Source organism: Myxine glutinosa, chromosome 4 (genome assembly GCF_964187855.1).
Source record: "Myxine glutinosa chromosome 4, kmMyxGlut1.1, whole genome shotgun sequence".
NCBI classification, from domain to species: Eukaryota; Metazoa; Chordata; class Myxini; order Myxiniformes; family Myxinidae; genus Myxine; species Myxine glutinosa.
In genome coordinates this window covers 90,478,030-90,503,883 of record NC_136264.1, presented here as the reverse complement: position 1 = coordinate 90,503,883, position 25,854 = coordinate 90,478,030, and the positions used below count along the sequence as shown (strand labels likewise).

Here is a 25,854-nt window from a genome sequence, read left to right as displayed (position 1 = left end):
GTCTGTAGTTAAATGGATTGGTTTTGCACCTTTTTATGCAATGCAGTCATGTTGGCTGATTTCCATGCAGATGGAAGATGACCGAGGGCCAACGATAGGGAAATGAAAGAAAAGCAGAAAGAAAGGGGATGTGAAAGGGGATGTGAAATGTGAAAGATGTGAAAGATGTGAAAATGTGAAGGATGTGAAAAAAAAAAAGGATGTGAAAGGGGATCACAGAGCAGAAAGGGGATGTGCAAGAGTTGTGATGTTTTTGAGCTCTTTCTGTCTCATATCTTTATTCAAAGGGATTTTTTAAATGAACTGGCATTGAAGTCCAAACAGCCTCCAATGGGGAGGTTTGTTTGTTGCAATGTTTCCTGTTATCGTTTTAAAAATCACAGTGACTGTCTGCTTTGTCATTCCAGTTATTCTGGCTATCACTGGCAAAGTGATGGGCACTGATCCTCAGCTTCCATGTTCTTTTCTACTTAATTTCTCACATTGTGCTACTTGGACATTTTGATCATTTCTGTGTTATTAGGCCAACGTCTCTGGGTATATACATCTTAATTAGCAATGCCATCCTTCTGTTGCATCTTAAAAAGAGTGGATAGAATAATCATGTCTGTCTGTCTGCCTGTCCATACATAACGCTTTCTCCTCCTAAACAATTCACTAAACTTGATAGTTATGATCCCCTGAGGCCCTGGGGTGGAGTAAAAAGGTCAAATACCAGAAAATGTAATTACGGGCACATCTTAAACAATTTTAATGAAGTGTGTATATCCAATCAACATTGGGGGAAGCATGAAATATGTAACGATTTTTGGATTTGACCCAGTTCATGGCCGAGGGGGATTTCCCAGGAGTTTGAGGGGGGCAGAGCTAGAACAGAGGGAAAGAGGCAGATATCCAGGCAATGTGTGGACTGAACGTCACAGGGGTCAAAACAGAATATTTTTTAAACTCTAAATTTGATATTGGATCATTCCTGGTGGAACTTTTAGTGGTAAGCGTGTGGACTTGCGATGGTGTGCCATCGACTTTGCTGTTGTTTATCTCAGCCTCACGTCCGGTCACAATGTCTTGTTTCCTATATTTATCGAAGACGAAGTGGTCAGGTCCTTGCATATCCTTGTACAGTTTATCCTGATGCGTGGAATGTTCATCTGAGAGGAGATTCACAGCTTTAACTTGTAAGAGATCAAGAGCCACACAAAGCCTAGATTGTTTCCAAATTTTCTTGGAACTAGCACAGAACACATTTGTTTGTAATCAATGCCACAGGTATTTGAAAAGCCAAGGTTGATGAAGGAAATATTGAATCCAGGCCAACACTTGTGCTCTATCCCAGTGTGACGGTGTGTGCTGCAGGAACTGTAGGGTGGCGGAACATGCCGGGAGCTCGGGGTTGAGCGCCGGCGCAAACAACTTGCAATGGAGCCAGGTGGAAAAGAATTGCCAGGAACAGATGAGTGTTCACCTTGCAATGGAGATGCTGGCCCTGCAGGTAGTGTGTGTGCGCACGTGTGTGTGTGTGTGTGTGTGTGTGTGTGTGTGTGTGTGTGTGTGTGTGTGTGTGTACACATTAATTACAGAGGTAAATTTACTGGAGGGTTGAAAGAGGGGAAATTGGATTGCTGCATGAAACAGCTTTTAATTGATAGAGATTGTGATGACCTTTTGCTAAAGTATATTGATTAATGACTCGGTCTACAAGATCATCTGTGATAGCCTGGTATGTTTGAACTATACGTGAAAATGTTTCCCTGCATCCATGGTTCTGCTGCTTCAATTTGTGCACATGATGAAGAGATAGAAAGGGCATGTGGAATGATCATCACGGTGCAGAAATAGCCTCAGATTTCTATCGGATCACATGAGAAATGGTATGATTTCTGTGGGGGTAACAGGGTCGCTACCAATCTTCTTCGATCAAAATATTGTCATAGCCAATTATGGTACACCGGTAATATTTACGACTAAGTGTTCCCATGATAATTGAAAGCACCACCAGTCCTGATAATCCAAATATTCCTTTTGGGGAAAAGGTATTGGTGATTGTTTTAGTCCAACATTTTTTTTTCTAATAAGTGCGCTCTTTAACGGACAACTTTAAATATATATATTGTGCTCATGTATGATGAACTCAACATCCCACCTTTCTTTCCTCTTCTTCTTCACTTCTGTTAAATTTGCTAAAGGGTTACCCTTCATAATCTCCAACAACTCCATCAATCCCATCAGCACATCAATATGGACATCTGCATCATCGTTAGTCATATATTCATCACTTTTACAAATTTTGGGTGTCCCACCAAAATTTCCTATACCTCAACTCACATTCTGGTTATAGCCACCGCTGCCTAAGGCTGAGCCTGTCATTCTCCTTCCTCTGCAGAATTATCACGTGGCCTTGACTTCAACCAATTAAATGGCTTCTTATGTATTACCTGTGGTTATTTATATTTCCACATCGAAGATTTCTTTTTTCCATTATCTGAGACTCGTGGAGTAGTTTGTAAAGCTATCATGTGCAGAAAAGAGCATTAGGTAATAAAAACATGCTTCTTTACTCAGGCAAAGGCCCATGGAAGGGCAATAAAACAGATGATGAGTGGTCAACAACCTGGTGATGGAACAGAAGAAAAGAGGCAGACATTTGACATAGATAAACAAACAAACAGGCATGTGAATTGGAATAAAAACGGTCAAAGCAATTGGGTAAAATGATTGGTAGGTGCAGATAGGACAGCCAACAGTCAAAAACATCCGGGGTCCTTGTAAGAGACAATATGAGAAGGTTTTGGGTGCCATCTTAAAGAAGTGGAGTGAAGAAAGTCACCGGACAGACTCGACTCAGGGAAGTAATTCTGCAGAAAGGACTAAAGGGGATGGGGGATTCAATTTAAATATGTATTAGTCTTGTGTGAGTTGGTAGGGCTGAGGAGAAATGAAGGGTTGTAAAGGTGAGGGTAGGGCGTAGACCAGATATCAAACAGTACAGGATCATATAGCTACCAAGGTGTCAATAGTAGGAGAGAATTCAGCCCTTCAACCTCCCACTGAGAGAAACCTGAGGGCCTCTCCATTGCATCCAAGGAACATATTCTACACTACTGTAGGAACTTATTAGATTGAAAGATGATTTTGTCATCGAGCATAGTTCCACCTCTGTAACTTTATATCAGGAAAAGAACCATGAGTTGGCACCACCTGATGTTGGAAACTTACGGTTTCGTGAATGATTTGGGGGAAAAACGGCAAATGGCAAACCATGAACCCAATGGTGTTGATCGCTATTGAAAAGTGTGGGGGAAGGACATTTTCTGGGGAAATTATTTTGAAGTGGGAATGAAGAAGATGATATGAATTTGATACAATCACATAAATAGTCACGAGTTTGAAATCTGATACGTGGGGGGGGGGGGGGGGGGGGGGGATAATTCCCCCTCGTCAAAAAAGTGGGGTGAATATGTTCCCCCAATTCCATGCATGAGCCAATAAATTCCACGTTCCTGTGCCACCTCCAGTCGAACGTCAAGTATTGACAGCCGGTATTGAATGATTTGGCCAAAAATGTATACCGTACCCAGTCTGAATGTTTCTATACCCAGTCAATGGCGAAACTGCAAACAGCAAATCCGCGAATGTCACGGGTGGAAACCCTCACTTCATTTCCTTCAAACTCAATCTCTCTGTTTTTCATTGCAAACAGCATAATTCCAATCACAAATTAATACGATCGCATTAAAAGAACAAAATACAATTTTAAACACACTTGTGATGTAAACAAATATAGACTCCAATCTGGCAAATGAAATATTAAGGCAAATGTGTCGTTTCCCTTAACAGGTACAAAAAGTTGACCGTCATCAACTAATTCCAGTTGATAACTTCATGGACTAAGTTTGTGTTTTCTACCAACAAATTAATGCCTTCAGCTTCCTCTAGTTTCCTACGGCGGTTAGCATACCTCAATCAACGTCCTGTTGATTTAATCCGATAAATGTTGTTATTAAGATATTCTCTCTGGCCCTGGTGTTGGGCAAGCGGCTAGGGTGAGGGCTTAGGATCCTAGGATCCTGGGTTCGAATCCCGGTCAATCGCTGAATTAACGCCAGGGGGTTGACTCAGCCTGTCATCCTTCCGAGGTCGGCAAATTGAGTACCAGTTCACTGGTAATTCCCTGGTTGTCGTAAAAAGGCGACAAAAAGGGTTGGCGTCAGGAAGGGCATCCGGCCGCAAAACATTGCTTCAAAAAGGGGACCAAAAAACAACAACAACCACGGTCCCCGAAAAAGGCCAACCCCCGCTTGCGGGGAAAAATGGCCTCTAAAGGTGGTTTTTATTAAGATATTCTCTCTGTGATACTTTAGCTGAAGGCAGTTTCTGTAGTTCCAAAGCAGCTCTTTCATGATGTGTTTCCTTCATTCAGAAACGAACACAGTCAAAGTGAACATGGCAAGGACTATATTGAATGGTCTGCCTTTGCCTTCCCTGAAATAGCCGAATCAGAAATGTTGAAATTGGGTCGTAATCCAACTCGTGGCCTCTGTCGAAAGAAAAAAACAAGAAGGATATTTAACGTCCGCCAACTATTATATGCTAGCAGGCAGAACACCCCACTCAATGCCAATTTGAGGTACGGAGCACTTTGTGATGCGACGCTGTCCCGGAGAAGCACCGGTCTGACAGTTTATAGTCAGGGCAGGAATTTAACCCAGAATTGACAGCTCAAAGGTAAGTGTGCCTCTGTCTGCCTCTGCCAGGACTCAAGGTACTATGTCTAAAGGTTAATTTCTCCAGCAATTGTTATTTTTCACATAAAAGAGTTGCTTTATTTTTGCGAGCACGCTTTGCTGGATTTCTACCATTGTAGCCTTTTGGAAATGAAATTTGATTTCTGTATCAATGGACAGCAGACACATGCTCAGTTGAAACCGAGAAATGAATGTTGAATTCAGATATTGTGGGCGAGTTGGGACCTTTAATATTTGCAATATTTACACTCAGCGTGTAATTCATGAGTCGACCAGCTTTGTCACACTGCACGTTATTTCCAGAGTTCATGGTAAAGCAAACAAAAGCTAAACTTATGTGCTTTCTCAGCTAGCCATGGCTGCTTCAAAAACAGAGGAGATTGTGGCACAGCAGCTGGGTTATGGCACATCCATGCACTGTTTGCTCATAATTATGATGTGGACTGGGGGTAAGTGGGAACACGTGACAAGTTGAAACATTGCGATTATCGAATCAGTTCTTTATTTGATGACATTGCAAGCGTTGTGGAAAATTACAGACAAGGAAATGAAGGAAGGGCCTTGCCACCATTTTATTTTCAGGAAGACATCACTAGGATGACTGGAAGAGGTCATCAAACAACCTGATTGGATAATCACAACATTTCAATCTGCTCGGGGTATTACAGCTATCCACAATTTCACCTACACGTCTTGGTTTCGTGTTAAAATTGTTTAAACAGTAAAAGTTTACTCTCTTGTTCAAGAATAGAGATATAAACAGCACTATCCTTTTAACGTTTGTTTTGTAGAGAAAGTCGAGGCTCATTTGGGGCTAGTGGAAACACATGACAGTTTGAACAGAGAATAAAGAGAAATAACACAGTGGAAAGGGTGGAAACCTTTTTGGTGGAAAAGGGTGGAAAAAAGGAAAAAAGGATGGAAAGGGTGTGTTGTAAGAATCGGATTTACAACATTGTCCCAAGAGCGAGTTTAATTCAGAATCGATCTCTAGCAATACCTGTAAGAAACCAACAAGCCACACATCAGTATACAGTAATCATAGAAGTAAGTAGTGGATCTGCAATTAGTATAAGCAAGCTTAGAACCAAGAGTAACACGCACCATCTGAGTATGCACTACATCACACAGAATAAATGTCACAGGAATCATCGGAGCGCTGTCCAGTCCGAATTCTTATAGGAGCCTCTCAGTGGACAGAGTCGGCATAACACCTGGGTTCAACTTAGACACAATTTCATTACATTCTCCCCGCCGTTAAAGCTACACTACCCCAATGGCGGAAGGCAAGCTAGCAAGTCGAGCTTTCCCTCGCGAGTCTTTCCCTCGCGGTCCCCCTGTGCTGTCTTTCCCTCACGGTCCCCCTGTGCTGTCTTTCCCTCGCGGTCCCCCTGTGCTGTCTTTCCCTCACGGTCCCCCTGTGCTGTCTTTCCCTCGCGGTCCCCCTGTGCTGTCTTTCCCTCGCGGTCCCCCTGTGCTGTCTTTCCCTCATGGTCCCCCTGTGCTGTCTTTCCCTCATGGTCCCCCTGTGCTGTCTTTCCCTCGTGGTCCCCCTGTGCTGTCTTTCCCTTGTGGTCCCCCTGTACTGTCTTTCCCTCGCGGTCCCCCTGTACTGTCTTTCCCTCGCGGTGCCCCTGTACTGTCTTTCCCTCGCGGTGCCCCTGTACTGTCTTTCCCTCGCGGTCCCCCTGTGCTGTCTTTCCTTCGCAGTTGTCAGCTCTTTCACGAGCCTCGATTCAGTATACAAAAAAAGAAAAAAAGAAGTCATAGCAGCATAGAGACATTAGTTAGCAGCAGAGTAATATCAGGTAGCAGCAGTCCATGTTAGTCAGTCCAGCCATAGTGGTCGGGGCGTCGAATTTCTCTTCCGACGCGTGTCCGATAGGCACCAGGTGCCACATCACATCCACGAGATCGAAATCCCCCGCATCGGAGTGATCACCTAACTCAGGTGATGGCGGTGGCCCCACAAAGCCATCTGGATCGGGCGCATGTGGCGGTGGGATAGCGGGGTAGATTCTCCATTGTCAGATTAACCGTGCCATAGTCCGGCTCAACAGTATCCCCACAAGGGGCAAGATGACGTACCGAGACGGTAGACTCACGTCCATTCTGCATCAGCACGCAAGCGTGCTCGGGGTTGGCTTGGAGAATACGAACCTTGTCGACGAGGGGTTCGTACTTACTCGAGCGAACCGCGCGTTTGAGGAAAGCCGGTTCCGGGCTCAGCCAGCCAGCCCGGCAAAGGACGGCCACCTCCAGAACGACGCGAAAAACGAAACATACGGTCGTGGGGAGTTTGGTTAGTAGCGGTGCACAATAAAGTCCTGATCGAGCTAAGCACGGTGGGTACCACCCAGGTCCATCGGTCCAACCCTAGTCCGTTAGACCTCAGGGTTAGAGCAATGGCTTTCCAAATAATGCCATTAAAGCGTTCCACCTGTCCGTTCGCCTGGGGCCTATACGGAGTAGTATAGCTAGAAGCGATATTCTGCTGGAGCAAGAATGCTCTCACATCCTGAGACAAGAACACCGCTCCACGATCAGTATGGACATAGGCTGGGTCCGCAAACATAGAAAACAACTCCCGCAGACACCAGATAACTGTGGCAGCGGTCATATCGCCGCACGGGAAAGCAAAGGGAAATCTGGAAAACTCATCAACTATCGTGAGAAGATAACGAGAACTGCCCGAAGCCGGTATGCCCGGCCAAGACGGTAGACACGAAGGCGGCAGGGGCCCTTTGAAGTCCATAGCCAAACGCTCACACGGCCGAGTGGCCTGGACCAGCGTACCCATCCAAGGTTTGTAGAAGCGAGGTTTGAGTTCAGCGCAAACGGAACAAGTGCGACATAGCCGACGAATATCCTCAATCGAATAGGGCAAATTACGACTGCTCACATAATGAGCTAAACGTGTCACGCCGGGATGACACAATGTGTCATGAAGGATGCGCAGATCCTCAAAAGAAGTGAGGCTCGCACACACCGGTGGCCATGATAATGCATCCGCTACTAGGTTATCCTGCCCCGGGCGATACTTGATAGTGTAGCAAAAATCGGCCAACTCAATCCTCCAGCGCGTGATTTTCTCATTCTTAATGCGTTGAGCATGGCGCATGTCATCCATAAAGGCAACACTCTGTTGATCCGTGATGATCTGAAAACATCTGCCAAGCAAATATGGCCTCCAGCGCCTGATCGACTCGATGATGGCGTACGCCTCCTTTTCGACAGACGAGTGTCGGCGTTCCGCAGAGGAGAGAGTCCTTGAAAAGAAGGCCACAGGCCGCTCCCCTTGAGAGAGTGTAGCAGCTATCGCGTGATCCGGTGCATCGCTTTCCAAAACAAAGGACTTGTTTTCGTCAATCGTCGACACAGCGGCGCCAGCTATGTCGGACTTCAGGCCATGGAAAGCGGCCTTAGCAGCGTGAGCCATGGGGAACTCTTTGCAATCCACAAGTGGACGTAGCTTCTCTGAGAAATTTTGCACCCACTTAGAGTAATGAGCAAAAAGCCCGAGAGCACGCTTCAAAGAAGCTCAATCGTGGGGCGGGGCCATGTCGAGCAAGGGTCGCAGTCGCTCCTTGTCTGGAGTGATAGTGCCGTGGGTCACGGTGTACCCCAGGAGATTTATCATTCGAGCGGAATAGCGACATTTATCCTCGTTCATAGTCAGTCGATACTTGTGCGCAACCTCGAGGAAGCGTTTCAGGTTAGCATCATGATGCGCTTTGTCGTACACGCAAACCGTGAGATTATCCAGATAAACGAAGACATCGGTTAAGTTCTCCTTATCAATGAGATCGTCCATGGCCCTTTGGAAGCAGGATCCCCATTTGTGACCCTGAAAGGGAGACGGGTGAACTGGTACAACCTTTGTCCGGATTCAAACCCGGTGTAGATGTGATCGGCCTCGGAGATTGGAATCTGATGATACGCGCTACGAAGATCAAAAGTACTGTAGACCGAGTACTGTGCCACCTGTCGTACCAGAGAATCCATTCCCGGGAGTGGGTAGGCGTCCAATTGTGTAAACCGATTTATCATTTGCGAGTAGTCGATTACCATGCGTTTACGATGCGTGGCGGTCTGCTCGACCAAAACTTGGGCCCTCCAAGGCAATCGACTAGGTTCGATTATACCCTCCTTTAGTAGTCGCGCCATCTCCTCAGCAATGAATTGCATTTCAGCCCGGGAATAGCGTCGCGATTTAATGGCAACCGGTGTGCAGTCAGCAGTCATATTGGGGAACAGCGACAGTGGTTCAATTTCCATCCCTGCAAGTGTACACACAGCAAGAGTATCAGCACCACCAAATTCCATTTCCAATCTCCCATGCCGTCGGAGAAAATCATGTCCCTGCAACACCTCCGCACATAACGCTGGTAAGACCATTAAAAGCACATCCGGAAACATGCGACCATTAACCACAAGCTTTAGGCGGCATTCTCTCCGAGTGCGGAGCCATAGCCCTTGGGAGGCCATGAAGATTTGACGTGTTGTCCCGAGAATCGGCAACCCATGCTTTTGAATGAGTCGCAAATCAACATAACTATCCGTCAATCCCGTGTCGATTAAGGCATTTGCATGTTGCCCCACAATCATTAGTGGAATAACCGCGCTGGACAAGCCAGGCGGTCCTGCAGCCGTTGAGTCGTCGAGAGGGGGCGCTCGAGCCACACATGTGGAGCTGACGCCAGTGAGCATCCTCCGTGAGGGCAAAGCCGAACGTGGGGGTCAGTCGAGCCGTCGATAGGTGGCGCTCGAGCCACGCGTGTAGATTTGACGCCAGCGCGCGTCGATCGTGCCAAAACCGGACGTGGGCTGGGCGACGAAAGAATCCCAATCAAGGACGGGCGTGCCGCGATCACGCCTGTTCGCGCCACTTGTTTTGGTGGCACCTCGTTCATAGTCAAGGTCGCGCGTGCAGCACGGGGCCCGCATGGAGGGGCAATCCCAATCAAGGCCGCGCGTGGCGCCGGTCGTGATTCGGGCGGAGAGAGTATCACATTCAAAGTCGAGCGAGGTCGCCGGCCCCGCGACGAGCGACAAACTTTCGAAAAGTGTCCTTTCCGAGAACACGAATGACATTTCGCGTCTCTAGCCGGACAAACTGACCTTAAATGGTTCCGGTTCCCGCAGAAAAAGCACGTAGTGTTATTTCTGGCTGGGGGAGCGGCCACGGCGGCGGCTGTCACACTCGGATATAAATCCTCGAGAGTGTCTGTTGTCCCCGATTCCGGTGGAGGGGGAGCATCCGTGTGCTCCGTGGTAGCTCTCTCCGGTCATGTCACGCCGGTTAAACCTGCAGTGACGTACGGTCGATCGTATGATTCGGCTTGAACTTGAGCTTCTTGGTACAAGAGCGAGAGCTTATGAGCTCTCTCCAGCATCAACTCTTCTTCTTCCTCAAGCAATCGTTGTCTGATGATTGGAGAATAAATCCCAGAAACAAAAGAATCTCTCATTAAATCATCAGAGACTTGCACAGGGGTTCGTGTCGCAGCAGTACAGCCCTTCTCAAATCGGCGTAGGTCATGAACGAAATGGTCGATGGTCTCCGATGAATCTTGTCGCCGAGATGCGAGCAGATATTGAGTATAGACCATGCTTCGAGTCTTGATGTAGATGCGTTTCAATTCCTCCACGGCCGCATCGTACGTAGCGCACTGGGTTATGCATGTGTAGACCGTATGGTTCACGCGGGAGTGCAGCACCGCGAGCTTAGTTACATCGGCGAGCTCCTCCTGTGCGACCAGATAGCTGGTCAGTAACTTCAGCCAATGCGAGAGTTGAGCAGACGCGTCCGGCGCCTGAGGGTCCACTCCAAAGATTGCAACTTGTATTAACTTGTGAGTCATGATGTTCCCGTTCAAGACAAGGGACGATTCTGAATTAATTGTTGTAAGAATCAGATTTACAACATTGTCCCAAGAGTGAGTTTAATTCAGAATCGATCTCTAGCAATACTTGTAAGAAACCAACAAGCCACACATCAGCAGACAGTAATCATAGAAGTAAGTAATGGATCTGCAATTAGTATAAGCAAGCTTAGAACCAAGAGTAACACGCACCATCTGTGTATGCACTACATCACACAGAATAAATGTCACAGGACACATCGGAGCGCTGTCCAGTCCGAATTCTTATAGGAGCCTCTCAGTGGACAGAGTCGGCATAACACCTGGGTTCAACTTAGACACAATTTCATTACAGGGTGGAAAAAATGACCGGCAGAGAAGATAACCGAGAAGGAAGTTGAGGAAGGGATAAAAGCAATGAAGAGTAGAAAAGCGGTAGGGCCGACGGGAGTTGTGGGAGATATGTTGAAGGCAGCGGGAAATTGGGGTGTGAAGAGAATGACAGAGATCTGCAATCTGGTGGTGAAAGAAGGCCGCATTCCAGTGGATTGGGAACTGAGTACACTCGTCCCTCCATACAAGGGGAAAGGTGACCCTCTGGACTGTGGCTCGTATCGAGCGATAAAGTTATTGGAGGATGGAATTAAGGTATTGGAAAGGGTGTTGGAGAGGAGGATAAGGAAGAAAGTGAAGATTCGTGAAATTCAGTTTGGATTTATGCCAGGAAGAGGAATGACAGACGGGCTTTTTATTGTGAGGCAGTTGCAGGAGAAGTACTTGAAGAAGAGGAAGAAGTTGTTTCTTAGGTTTGTTGATCTGGAGAAAGCATTCGATAGGGCTCCACGTGAAGTAGTGACATGGGCATTGAGGAAGTTAGGAGTGGAGGAATGGTTGATCAGAGTAGTGATGGCAATGTACAAAAGAGCGCGCACAGCTGTAAGGACGAAGGACGGGAACAGTGGTGAGTTTGAGGTGAAGGTGGGAGCGCATCAGGGGTCGATACTAAGTCCATTACTATTTGTAGCTGTGATGGAGGTGCTGGCTCGGAACGTAAAGGAGGGTTTACCGTGGGAGTTGTTGTATGCAGGTGATCTGCTGTTGATTGCAGAAAGTATGGATGGACTGAAGGAGAAGATGAACACGTGGAAGGAATGTATGGAGACAAAAGGTCTGAAGGAGAATATCGGAAAAAGGAAGGTGATGGCAAGTGGTAAAGCATGTGGTGAGGTGGAAAGAACTGGGAAGTGGCCGTGTGCTGTGTGCAGGAAGGGTGTCGGAGTGAATTTGATTCAATGTACTATGTGCGCTGAGTGGGTTCATCAAAAATGTAGTGGTTTGAGAGGGTCATTAACCAGTGTGGCAACGACATTCAAGTGTAAGGTGTGCACAGAGGGAGCTGCTGATGGAGGAAATGTTGAGTTGGATCTTGGAGACGGTGAAGCTGGAAGGTGTGAAAACATTTTGTTACCTCGGAGACATGCTGAATGGAGAAGGTGGATCAGACTCGGCAACGGTTGCTCGAGTGAGATGTACATGGAAGAAGTTTCGGGAACTGAGTTGTGTGCTGACGAGTTGTGGAGTGTCGTTGAAGCTGAAGGGAAAGGTGTATGCTGCATGTGTGAGAAGTGTTATGATTTATGGGAGCGAGGCATGGGTAATGAACGTAGAGCAGCAATGAAGGCTGGAAAGGGTGGAAATGCGAATGGTTCGGTGGATGTGTGGAGTATCGTTGAGAGAGAGGAAGACAAATGATGAATTGTGAAAGATGATGGGAATAGAGCCTGCAATGGATGCTGTGAAGAGAAACAGGTTGAGATGGTTTGGTCATGTGTTGAGGAAGGATGAAAGTGACTGGTTGAGAAGAGTGATGGAAATGAATGTTGAAGAAAGTAGAGGATGGGGAAGACCGAGAAAGACTTGGCTAAAGATGGTCGAAGAAGAAATGCGGGCAAGGGGGTTAACAAGGGGAGATGCAGAAAATAGGGCAAAATGGAGAAGATTGTCATGGGGACCGCAAGGCTAACCCCCGCTCTTGCAGGGAAAATGGCCTTAAAATGCCTGTTGTTGTTGTTGTTGTTGTTGTTGTTGTTGTTGTTGTTGTTGTTGTTGTTGTAAAGGGTGGAAACACATAAACTGCAGGGGAGAGGGCCACTTGGAAGATGGGTATGGGAAAGAATGAGATTAAGAGGATGGGAAGACGGACATGGGGTGAACATGCTTGATACAAGCACAACCACAGAAAGACGTGCAAGAGAAAACCGGGGTAAATGGAACAAAAACAATTTTTTCTGTCTTCCTCTTATTCAAACTCCCCCCACGTGCTTGTATTGGTGCAACATGCGGTGGCTCGGGCGGTGCCTTGCCTGCTAAAAATGTTGTGCTATTTTATTTCCCCCTTTTTTGTGCCATCTGCTTTCATTATATGACCCGTCACTTCCACATCAATACATACAAAAAAATTAACGGTCATCGACCTCGTGTTGGAGTTCCGACTTCCGAGTTCCGCCATGCTGGTCTGAGATTTCAAAAGGATCAACTGACATTTGCGCTTCATGCGACTTGATATATTTTTGAATTGAATTATGACAAATTGAATTCCTCTTTGAAAGATCTTTGTTTGAAGGTAAACCTTTGGCATTGTAGTTTTGATGTATTGTATTTGTGTATGTATCGATTACCGCAACTAATTAACCAGCAAGATCGCCGTGAAGGCTTCTATGGCCGAGCCTGGGTACTTACTCCGTGGGGAAATCTCTGAGTTTTCATCTCCAAGTTATGAAGGGAAAATAATTAGGGGGATAACAATGATTAAAGCAACGGCAGGATGAGTGAACGCCAAGCGCTCATCATTGAATGCCTGATCTTCACAAGTACAAATCGCTAATCGCTTGCTAAGCCAACCGTTCGTTATCAACCGCTTCATTAGAGTGCTTTCTTCAGTGCTTAAGCTGCTTGGTGAGCACTCCACAATCTTATTCGTAACTAACAGGGTTACCTGGCAGTGCTTGGGGGGGGGGGGAGGGGGAAAGAGGGGAGGGATGTAGGGTTGGGAACTGAGAAGGGGGTGGGGCATGAGAACCGGTGAGGTGGGGGGCAGAAGGATTTATTTAAAATAGTGAATTGAGGCAATGCTGGTGGGTAAAGGGGTCTTAAAGGGTCTTTGAGGTCTAAAGGGTATTACAGCCTAAAAGGTATTTGGGGTCTCAAGGGTCTTTGGGGCCCAAAGGGTCTTCAAAATCTTAAGGGTTTTGAGCGTCTTTGGGGATGTTAATGGTCTTTGAAGTATTCAAGAGTATTCAGGATCTTAAGGGTCTTCAGGGGTCTTAAAGATTTTTTTTTTGTATACAAGATCAAGGCTCGTGTAAGAGATAACATTAATCACAAAAAGACAAACCGACACATAAAACATATGATAAAGGGAGCGGGAGACAAGATGGGGGGGAGAGAGAGGGAAGCACACAAGTACAACATTTAAGAGCAGGGACATCGGGACATCTTTGGGAGGGAGAGGCCTTGATGAGAGGAGGCATGGGAAAGTTGGCGGGAGGTGGGAAGGGTGGGAGAGATATAAAACACATGGACACTGCGAGGACTTCCAGGAAAGAAATAGGTATTTCAAAAAAGTGGATCTGGGGTGAATTAACGGGGGTAGAAAATATCAAGGTTTTGGATGGGGAAAGATAAGAGATGGTGGTGAACAGCTGTTTTAAAGACCTAGAGGGAGGAGTGGGATTGAAGAGAGTGAGGGAGATTGTTCCAGAGGTGGGAGAAAAGACGAATGAAGGAGTGAAGGTGAATAGAGAGTCTTGATTTTGGCAGTTTAACCATAAGAGGGTTGCATGCAGATCTTGTGCGACCTGTAGGAATATTTGGGGGACAGAGCACAGACAGAGCTGGGGGAGGAAGGCTAGAGAGGAGTCAGTAGAAGACAGAAAGACCACCGACCTGCATGCGGTGAGTGAGTGAAAGACCCTCGGAGTTAGCTTCATCGCGGAGATTCCAATGATTCTGAAAGCTTTGGTTTCAACAGCGTGAAGCCGAGCTCGGTGTGAGGCAGGAGCACCAGCCCAGAGGGGAGAACAGTATTCCATTGAGCGGCGGAAGAAAGCCTTGAATGTGGTGAGGAGCTCAGGTGTGCCGAGGAAGGACTTCGCACGACGGAGGATGTCCAGTCGGTGACTGGCTTTGGAGACCAGCTTGGAAATGTGGTTTTCCCAGGAAATGTCATGGCAAATAGTGAGACCCAAAAGCTTGAGTGACAGAACTTCTTGGAGAGGATTGTTGAGAAAGTAGATGGGAGGGTTGTCCTATCGGTATTTTCGGAGAGACATAGTAAGAGTGTGAGATTTGACAAGATTGAAAGACATGTTCCACTTGTTTGACCAGTCTGTAATTTTGTCCAGGTCTGCAGAGAGTGAGGAGGCTGCAGACTGCCGATCTGAGGGATGAGGTATGGAGCGGCAGAGAGTGGAGTCATCAGCAAAGAGATAGAGAGGATTTTTTAGAGAGTCGGAGAGATCATTGATAAACACCAGAAAAAAGCACAGGGCCCTGAACACTGCCTTGGGGAACTCCAGCCTGAACAAGAAGGGGACATGAGAGAAATCCATTCAGGGCCACACGTTGACTATGACCAGAGAGGAGGTCCGCAAGCCTTGCATGGAGATTTCCATGGAAACCATAGGAGGAGAGTTTGGTGAGCAGAGCGGGGTGCCAGACCGTATTGAAGGCACGTGATATGTTAAGGGAGACGGCTCTGATTTCCTGTTTGGCATTAAGGACCTCCATCCATTGTTGAGACAGCAGAAGCAGCATGTCCAGAGTAGAATGACCTGGTCTGAATCCAAATTGATGATCCGGGATCAAGCCATTGGAGAAGAGGAACGATTTGATGTCAGAAGTGATGATTGATTCCATGACCTTGCTGATTATTGGGAGCAGGCTGATTGGTCTGTAGTTGCAAGGATCTGTTTTTGCACATTTTTTGTGTAAAGCTGTAATGTTGGCTGTTTTCCAAGCAGATGGCAGATGACTTTGAGCAAAAGGGAGGGTGAAGAGAACAGAGAGAGGGTGAGATATAGTGGCAGAGCAGGATTTTAGGACCCCTGGGCTGACACCGTCTGGTCCAGTTCCAGAATCGGAGTCGAGGTTTGACAAAAACTTCTCCACCTTGTCAGGAGAGAAGGACACGGAGTCCAGGAGCAGCTGGGTTCGACTGGGTATGGTGGGTACAGAGAGAGATGGGGTCGGGATACAAGATTTTGAGGCAAACACAGAGTTGAGGCATTCGGCTTTTTCACGTGCGGTGTCACCTGTGTAGCCGTTTGAGCTAAGGGAGGGGATGGAAGGGGAACAAACACCAGAAACAGATTTGACCAGCCACCACCAGGATTTGGAGGAGGAAGACAGGTTTGAGAGTTCAGTCTTGAGAGTCGAGAGATATTGTTTCCTGGCTCTCCTGAGGGTAAACACACAGTTGTTCCGAGCTTTGTGAAAGGAACTGAGATTACCTTCAGTTGGATTCGCCTTTCATGAGGTGAAGGCAAGTTGCTTCATGGCAACTGTCTCACCACAAGCTTCAGTGTACCATGGACGGGAGGAAGGGTATGACAACTGAAGACGAGATGGGATAAATCTGTGCATGAGAGAGCAATTTACTTTGGAAGAATTCCCAGGAAGAGTTGATGTCAGAGGCAGTAGAGATGGGAGACCAGTCCAGATGATTGATGGCTGCTTGAAGACCGTGCCAGTCAGCCTGAGTGAAATGCCAGACTCGTCGGTGCTGGAGGAGGCTCTCTGAGATTAGCCAGAGAGATGTCCACTTTAACAAGGAAATGATCAGAAGGACTGATTGGAGCAGAAGAAGAGCAGCAGACATATGCAGCGAAGTTAATCATTGCGAGGTCTTGAAGAGAAGATACTCCATTGGCTGAGATCCGGGTCGGGAAATTGACAGATTGTGTCAGTCCCAGTGATTCGCAGAAGTCGTTTGCTGAGGTTCCATGGCTGGTGAGAGAGGTACCCACACCCAGCCAGCTGGCATGATGACAGTTGAAGTCGCCACATATGAGGAAGAGAGAGTTGGGATGAATGGATAGAAGTTGGTCCATGTTGTCAGACAGGGAGATGTAAATGGAGTCATCACTGTTTGGAGGACAGTACAGAACACATGAACAAAAGGTGTGAGCAGAGTGGAAGGATCTTTGGAGTCTTTAGGGTCTTTGGGGTATTCGGGTTTTTAAAGTTTTTAAAAGCATGTAATGTAATCTCTCAAGCATGTGATCATAGGTATTCGGGGTCTTTGGTGTCTTTAAAGGCTGATGTGGTGGATGAAAATACCCTTGGGACAACCCACCGGTCGGACTTGGTCTGTGTGCCAAATTTGGTGTTTGTCGGCCCAGCAGTCTTTGCAAAAAAACACAAACAATCATCTCGACGTCCATTTAATTTTATTTTTTAGAAACTAGTGGGCACCCGTGGGAAATCCATGGGTAGAGATGTGTATGACATTTGGACATCTTGGGTTAGATGCTGCATAAATGGTTTTACAAAATGGGTAAAAACCTCACTCTTCTCTCCCCCTCCCCCCCCACCCCCCACTCCAACCCCCCCCCCCCCCCACACTCCTCTCCTTTCCTTTCCCCACCTCTCACTCCTCTGCAACCCTCACTCCTCTCTATCCTGACTCCTCTCTCCAACCCTCACTCCTCTCCTCCACATTCCCTCTTTCCTCCTGTCCCCTCAACCCTTCCCCTATCCATTCCCATATCCCTCCCTCAACCTCCCCAGTATCGTCCTCCCCCCTCACCCTTCCCTCCCCTTCTCCTCCCCATCCCCAATTGCCCATCCCCTCCCCTTCCCCTATCTTCCTTACCTTTCCCCTCCACTCCATCACCTCCCCCCTGACCTCCCCTCTCCTCCTCACCTATCCTCTGCTCCCATTCCCCTCCACCCTCCCTTCTCCCTTCCACTTCCCTCCCATCCTGACCACTCCCCTTCACAGCCTCCTCTCTCCCCTCCACCCCCTCCACCCCTCTTCCCTTCCACTTCCCTCCCATCCTGTCCACTCCCCTTCGCAGCCCCCTCTCTCCCCTCCCCCCTTCTCTTCATATCCCCAGCACAAAGCAAATCTGCATTGCCTGGCAATGCTGGATACTTTTGTTAGTAATTAATAAAAGGTTTATTTCAAGCCACTTTCCATCATGGCTCAAGGCCAAATTAAGGTAAGCTTTACAATAATTAATTTTACAATATAACATAAAAATACCAAAAATAAGTACAGATACATTTGAAGTACACCGCCCCCAAGCCAAATAAATAAATGCCATCCTCCAGCGCGGCATTGCCGGGGTGCCTTCGGCGCCCAGCGATACCGCCGTGCAGCACATAGAGACGGTATTGGGAGGGAGAGTTGTGCAATAATTGATTGATTAATTGTGTAATTAAAATAAATAAATAATAATCGTAAAATAATGTCTTAATCAATTGGCTAATAGCATACCTCAACCACCAGTGTTTCATCCAAAGCTGTAAGTCTTTGAAAATTAAATAAATAAGTCCTTAATCGAAAAAAAAAAAAAAGAATTGATGAATTGACTCGTGAATAATAAATCGATTAATTGATTAATCAATAAATCAAATATCCTTTATAGCCACATCACTTGCTCACTATTGTGTCCAAATTTCAACGTCCTAGCTCAAAAGTTGCCTGAGATATTGCCTAGATGAGTAAGAAAATAAATTAATATCAAATTAATCGATAATAATTAAGTAATTAATCAATTAATTGATTAATCAAAAAATACAGTTTTTGCCAAAGCATGTGCTCACTAGTGTGGCTAAATTTCAGCTTCCTAGCTCAAAGGATGGCTGAGATATCGCCCGAACAAACAAAAGAAAACCAGAAAACAAACAAACAAGAAAGAAAGAAACCCGAGTGAAAACTGAGTACTCCCTTACGGTGCCCGGCGATGACGTCATGCAGCGTCTGGAGATGGAATAGGAAAGGAGCGGTGTACAATATATAAATAGCAGAGGTGAGCAAAAATAGCACATTAAAACAAAGGAAACTAATAAATAGCATCTTGATTCCAATAGATACATGCCATCAGAGTCGTCTAATTTGGTCCATTCATTATGTGGATAATATATTACATTGAGCTGTTCTTGAATATTGTCATTTCGTTTTATATCTTAATTACAGCTGAGGCAGACACATGTCACACCAGCATACAGTCACGTGAAAAAGTAAGTACACCCCATGTAAAGTTTTGACTTTTTCAATATATTTCAACATACAGCTATTTGATCTTCATTTCAACAATATTGAAAGATAAGGTGATATAATATAACAAATATCATGAAACATTTACATTTTGGAGTCCATTGCATAATTTAAATAAACATAAATGAAAATTTCGCATGTGGCAAAAGTAAGTACAACCTTGGCTCTCATAGGTGGTATTGCCCCCTTTGGCAGAAACAACCTGATGTAGGCGTTTCTTATAACTGTCTACCAGTCTCTGACATCGACTGGGAGAAATTTTTGCCCACTCCTCCATGCAGAATACTTTCAGCTGTGTGATGTTTGAGGGGTTTCTTGCATGCACAGCTCGTTTCAAATCCCCCCACAACATCTCGATGGGATTTAGATCCGGGCTTTGACTTGGCCATTCCAGAACCCTCCATTTCTTTCTTTTCAGTCATTCCTTGGTGGATTTACTGGGATGTTTAGGGTCATTGTCATGTTGCAAGGTCCACCTTCAGTTGAGTTTCAACTCTCCGACAGATGGCCTCGCATTATCCTCAAGCACCCTCTGATACAATGAAGAATTCATCGTGGATTATATGATGGTGAGCTGCCCAGGCCCTGATGCAGCAAAGCTGCCCCCAAACCATAATATTTCCACCACCATGCTTTACAGTAGGTATCAGGTTCTTGTGGTCAGATGCTGTGTTTGGTTTTCGCCAAACATGTCTTCTGGTACTGTGGCCAAATAGCTCTACCTTTGACTCATCTGTCCAGAGCACATTGTTCCAGAAGTGCTGGTCTTTGCCTCGGTGTTCATTGGCAAACTTTAGTCTTGTCCTGATGTTCTTTCTGGACAGCAGAGGTTTCCTCCTGGCACACCTCCCATGTAGATCAAATTTGTGCAGCCTCTTTCTTATCCCTGGTGTTGGGCTAGCGGCTAGGGTGCCGGCTTAGGATCCTAGGATCCTGGGTTCGAATCTCGGTCGATCGCCGAATTAATGCCAGGGGGGTTGACTCAGCCTGTCATCCTTCTGAGGTCGGCAAATTGAGTACCAGTTCACTGGTAATTCCCTGTTTGTCATAAAAAGGCGACAAAAAGGGTTGGCGTCAGGAAGGGCATCCGGCCGTAAAACATTGCTTCAAAAAGGGGACCAAAAAAAAAAAAAAAACAACTACCACGGTCCCCGAAAAGGCCAACCCCCGCTTTGCGGGGAAAAATGGCCTCTAAACGGTGGTTTGGGTGGGTTTTTTCTAATGGCAGACTCGTGCACTTTGACATCAACAGTGGCAAGAGCTACCTGTAGGTCCCGTGATGACATTCTGGGGTTCTTAGAGACTTCTTTCAGCATCTTGCGGTCTGCTCTCGGGCTGAACTTGCTGGGGCGGCCTGGCCTGAACAAGTTGGCAGTTGTTTTTGAATCTCCTCCACTTGTAGATGATCTTCAGGACAGTCGAATGATTGATTTCAAATTGTATGGAGATCTTTTTAAATCTCTTCCCAGACTCATAGGCATCTATAGCCTTCTTTCTGAAGGCCTCAGAGAGCTCTTTTGATCGAGGCATGGTGACGCCGCACACTTCAACAACAAAGGGAAAACCAAACTAAATGTCTGAGGTTTAAATAAGACAGGTTCCTCCAAGATCCTCTCTAACGATGTTCTAATCATTTGCACCTGAGCTGGTGCACCTGATTCTAATTTTAGGTATTTGAAGTAGTGATAAATGTAGGGGATAGGGGTGTACTTACTTTTTCCACATGAGAAATTTGCATTTATGTTTATTTAAATTATACAATGGACTACAAAATGTAAATGTTTCATGATATTTGTTATATTATATCACCTTTATCTATCAATATTGTTGAAATGAAGATCAAATCGACCTCCGCTTCCGGTCTTGCCGGCGAGGTTTCGTTTATTCGCAGCTGTCCTCGCTCTCCATCGAAATCGAAGTTAAGTAATTGTTCCCATTTGTATTTTCGTTATAACTGTATTTATTTTATGGTGTTGTACGTATAGTGTGTTCCGAGGAAGATTTTCAGTGCAAATCTTTCATACCTGTATAGAAAATCGTGTTAATTAGTGTCGTGTCTTTTGAGGCCTTGTCTCAATTGAGGCCTTGTCCAACCTTGAGGCTTTGTTTTTCTCTCAGCGGTCCGTCGTTTGTGCTCCAATAACTTTCGTTCTCTGTTTTCCCAGGCTTTTCACCCCATAGCCTACTTCCTTGTTTAAAATCTCAACTAAAAAAAAAAACAAAAAAACAAAAAAAACATTTCCTTCTCTGTTCTTATTTGTTGTTCTCATTCGTTTATTCGTTCTTACTCGTTCGTTCGTTCTTCGACCACGTGTTTCTCCCCCATTTCCCCAGATAGTTTTCACTGTTAAACTTTAAAATGTTTCCACTTTCCCCTCAAGTTCTGTATTCCGTCGTATATTATAACACCTTTTTCTTCTTCTTTAAAAGGCTGCTTTCGACTTGCTCACCAAATCTATTCATCCCAAAAAAAAAATCCATCTCTTACAGTGCCTCTTTTCTACATTCCCTAAACTCTCCTGCACTCCATCCTCCCTCCAGCGTCCTTAAATGTATTTTTGACTCGAAGGTCACAAGAAACTCATTTTGCAATAAATGTTCGTTTCCCATTAATCGTACACTTTCTAAAATCCAATCTCACCCCTCCCCTCCAAATCTTCCCCATAACTCCTCCCCTCCAAATCTTCCCCATCACCCCTCCCCTCCAAATCTTCCCCATCACCCATCCCTTTCAAATCTTCCCCCTTGCCCCTCCCCTCCAAATCCTCCCCATCACCCATCCCTTTAAAATCTCCCCCCTTGCCCCTTCCCTCCTAAACTCCCCCCACACCCCTCCCCTCCAAGACTCCCCCTCACCCCTCCCCTCCTAGACTCCTCCCTCACCCCTCCCCTCCAAATATCCCCCATATCCCATCCCTTTCAAATCCCTCCCCTTGTCCCTTCCCTCCTAAACTCCCCCCTCACCCCTCCCCTTCAAATCTCCCCACCCTCATTTCTTCTCAATTTCCCCCCTCTCACTCCCCCTCCTCAAAGCGTCCTCCCCGCTTCTTCCCCCTTCCAACTCTCACCTCCATCTCCCCCAACCTTCTGCCTCGCTTTTCCCCCTCCTCAAATAACACCTCATTGTGCCTCACCCAATCACCATCAAACCTTTTGTCCGCCCCATCCTTCCCTTTCTCAGAGCTATTCTGAAATCTCTGACACACCTTCAACAGCTCTCCCTACCTCTTCCACCTCTTCCACATCTTACCCTACCCCTCCTCCCCCCTGTTCTGTATGCGATGCTCCCCCTTCCTCTTCATTAACGGTATGGACCTCAAACATCCGGGGCCTTCGTTCAAACTGAACTGATCTCTCCATACAGGTTGCTTCTGACAAACCAGACGTGATCTGCCTAACAGAAACTTTCCTCCTTCATGATGTCTCTGATTCCTTAGTATCTCTCCCGGGTTACTCCCTCCTCCGGTATGATAGACCTGAGCCTCGTCCTGGAGGTGGGGTTGCTATCTTTATCAAAAACTCTCTTCCTCACTCGCCCTGCACTGCACTCTCTCCACCTCACCCCCAGGAATACCTCTAGCTACGGCTTCCCCTGCGCTCCCACCTCTTGTTCATATGTGTGTTGTACCGTCCACCAAACAGTGATGACTCCATCTACATCTCGCTGTCTGATAATATGGACCAACTTCTATCTACTCATCCCAACTCTCTCTTCCTCATATGTGGTGATTTCAATTGTCACCATGCCAGTTGGCTGGGTGTGGGTACCTCTCACCAGCCCTGGCTCCTCAGCAAAGGACTTCTGCGACTCACTGGGACTGACACAATCTGTCAATTTCCCGACCTGGATCTCAGTCAACGGAGCATCTTCTCTTCTGCACTTGGTTATGACTAACTTCCCTGAAAATGTCTGCTGCTCTTCTTCTGCTCCAATCGGCTCATCTGATCATGTGCTGGTTAAAGTGGACATCTCTCTGACCATTCTCAGGGAGCCTGCTCAGCGTCGACGAGTCTGGCATTTCACTCAGGCCAACTGGTACGGTCTTCAAGCAGCCATCAATCATCTGGACTGGTCTCCCATCTCTACCACCTCTGACATCAACTCATCCTGGGAATTCTTCCAAAGCAAATTGCTCTCTCTCATGCACAGATTTATCCCATCTCGTCTTCAGTTGTCATACCCTTCCTCTCGTCCATGGTACACGGAATCTTGTGGTGAGGCTGTTGCCCAGAAACAACTTGCCTTCGTCTCCTGGAAAGCAAATCCAACGGAAGGAAATCTCATTTCCTTTCACAAAGCCCGAAACAAGTGTGTGTCCACCCTCAGGAGAGCCAGGAAACAATATCTCTCCGTTCTCAAGACCGAACTCTCTTATCTGTCTCCCTCTTCCAAATCCTGGTGGCGTCTGGTCAAATCTGTTTCTGGTGTTTGTTCCCCCTGCAACCCCTCCCTTACCTCAAACGGCTACACAGCTGACTCCGCACGTGAAAAAGCTGAATGCCTCAACTCTGTTTTTGCCTCTAAATCTTGTGTCCCAAACCCATCCCTCTCTGTACCCACCATACTCAGTCGTACCCAGCTGCTCCTGGACTCCGTGTCCTTTCCTCCTGACAAGGAAAAGTTTCTGTCAACCCTCGACTCTGATTCTGCAACTGGACCTGACGGCATCAGGCCACGGGTCCTAAAATCCTGTTCTTCTGCTCTTTCACTCCCTCTCTCTGTTCTCTTCACCCTCTCTTTTGCTCAAGGTCAACTGCCATCTGCATGGAAATCAGCCAACATCACCGCTTTGCACAAAAAAGGTGCAAAAACAGATCCTAGCAACTACAGACCAATCAGCCTTCTCACAATTATCAGCAAAGTCATGGAATCCATCATTGCTTCGGATATGAAATCTTTCCTCTTCTCCAATGGCTTGATCTCTGATCATCAATTTGGTCTCAGACCAGGTCACTCTACTCTGGACATGCTGCTTCTGCTGTCTCAACAATGGATGGAGGTCCTCAATGCCAAACAGGAAATTAGAGCTGTCTCCCTCGACATATCACGTGCCTTCGATACGGTCTGGCACCCCGCTCTGCTCACCAAACTCTCCTCCTTTGGTATCCATGGAAATCTCCACGCATGGCTGGTGGACTTCCTCTCTAGTCGTAGTCAACGTGTGGCCCTGAATGGGTTTCTCTCATCTCCTCTTCCTGTTCAGGCTGGAGTTCCCCAAGGCAATGTTCTGAGCCCTGTGCTTTTTCTGGTCTTCATCAATGATCTCTCTGACTCTCTTGAAAATCCTCTCTATCTCTTTGCTGATGACTCCACTCTCTGCCGCTCCATTCCTCATCCCTCAGATCGGCAGTCTGCAGCCTCCTCACTCTCTGCAGACCTGGACAAAATCACAGACTGGGCAAACAAGTGGAACATGTCTTTCAATCCTGACAAATCTCACACCCTTACGATGTCTCTCCGAAAAGACCGACTGGACAACCCTCCCATCTACTTTCTGAATAATCCTCTCCAAGAAGTTCTGTCACTCAAGCTTTTGGGTCTCACTATCTGCCATGAACTTTCCTGGGAAAACCACATTTCCAAGCTGGCCTCCAAAGCCAGTCGCCGACTGGGCATCCTCCGTCATGCGAAGTCCTTCCTTGGCACACCTGAGCTCTTCACCACATACAAGGCTTTTATCTGCAGCTCAATGGAGTACTGCTCTCCCCTCTGGGCTGGTGCTCCTGCCTCACACCTAGCCCGTCTTCACGCTGTTGAAACCAAAGCATTCAGAATCATTGGAATCTCCCACGATGACGCTATCTCTGAGAGCCTTTCACTTACTCACCGCAGGCAGGTTGGTGGTCTTTCCGTCTTCTACCGACTCCTCTCTGGCCTTGCTCCCCCAGCTCTCTCTGGGCTCTGTCCCCCAAATATTCCTACAGGCCGCACAAGATCTGCCTGCAACCCTCTTATGGTTAAACTGCCAAAATAAAGACTCTCTGCTCACCTTCACTCCTTCATTCCTCTTTTCTCCCGCCTCTGGAACAAACTCCCTCACTCTCTTCAATCCCACTCCTCCCTCCAGGTCTTTAAAACAGCTGTTCACCACCATCTCTTATCTTCCCCAATCCAAAACCTTGATATTTTCTACCCCTGCTAATTTCACCCCAATTCCACTTTTTGAGGTGTCGACTTCTTTCCTGGAAGTCCTTGGTGTCCTTGCGTTTTATACCTATCGTGCCCCCCCCCCCCCCCCAGGCTCTCTCCCTCCCACGCATCTCCTGATGTCCCTGCTCTCAAATGTGTTTATGTGCTTCCTCCCCTTCTCTCCCCATCTTGTCGACCGCTCCCCTTTTTATATACTTTGGTTGCTTGTTTGTTTGATTTGTTTGTTTGATAAATGTTCGCTCTTTCACGAGCCTCGACTCTGTATACAAAAAAAAAAAAAAAAAAAAAAATTGCTGTATGTTGAAATATGTTGAAAAAGTAAAAACTTTACATGGGGTGTACTTACTTTTTCACGTGACTGTATAAGACACATGATTGATTTGAAACCCACCCCCCCTCCCCCAAAACAGGATATGTAAATCTCTATAACTAATATACAGGTTGCATTCTTATCTCCTAATTAATATACAGGTTGCAAGAATCTGTAACTAATAGAATCTGTAAGAACAGTTACTTATCTGTAACTAATATACAGGTTGCAAGAACAAGTCTGATCAATCGATTAGATTTTGTTGTGTGACAAGGATGAATGGTGTGATGCAGATCCGGCCTTTCAGTGGGATACAACACATAAACTGTCCAGCCTGGCAGATTCGCCATTCTAGTTTGCTGAATGATATCTTTTGATCCATTCCCCTCACAAGCTACTATTTTCTCTCATCATAGCATTTTGTAACATTTCCTCATCAATCATTTTTCAACCCGACGCATAAATAACACTGCCCTGTCAGACAAGGTCTCAGGCCTTAA

General features: G+C 46.5%; 1 protein-coding gene across 1 annotated transcript in view; it reads left to right on the top strand.

Annotated features, from left to right (window-relative positions):
* The first annotated feature begins 1,377 nt into the window (after window positions 1–1,377).
* The window catches only part of LOC137425927 (membrane-associated guanylate kinase, WW and PDZ domain-containing protein 1-like), a 229,891-nt gene continuing 205,414 nt past the window's right edge, over window positions 1,378–25,854 (top strand). Inside the window, exon 1 of the mRNA XM_078776136.1 lies at window positions 1,378–1,492. Coding sequence (XP_078632262.1) covers window positions 1,420–1,492 — 73 coding nt within the window. The 5' untranslated portion in view covers window positions 1,378–1,419. The remainder of the gene's footprint in view (window positions 1,493–25,854) is intronic.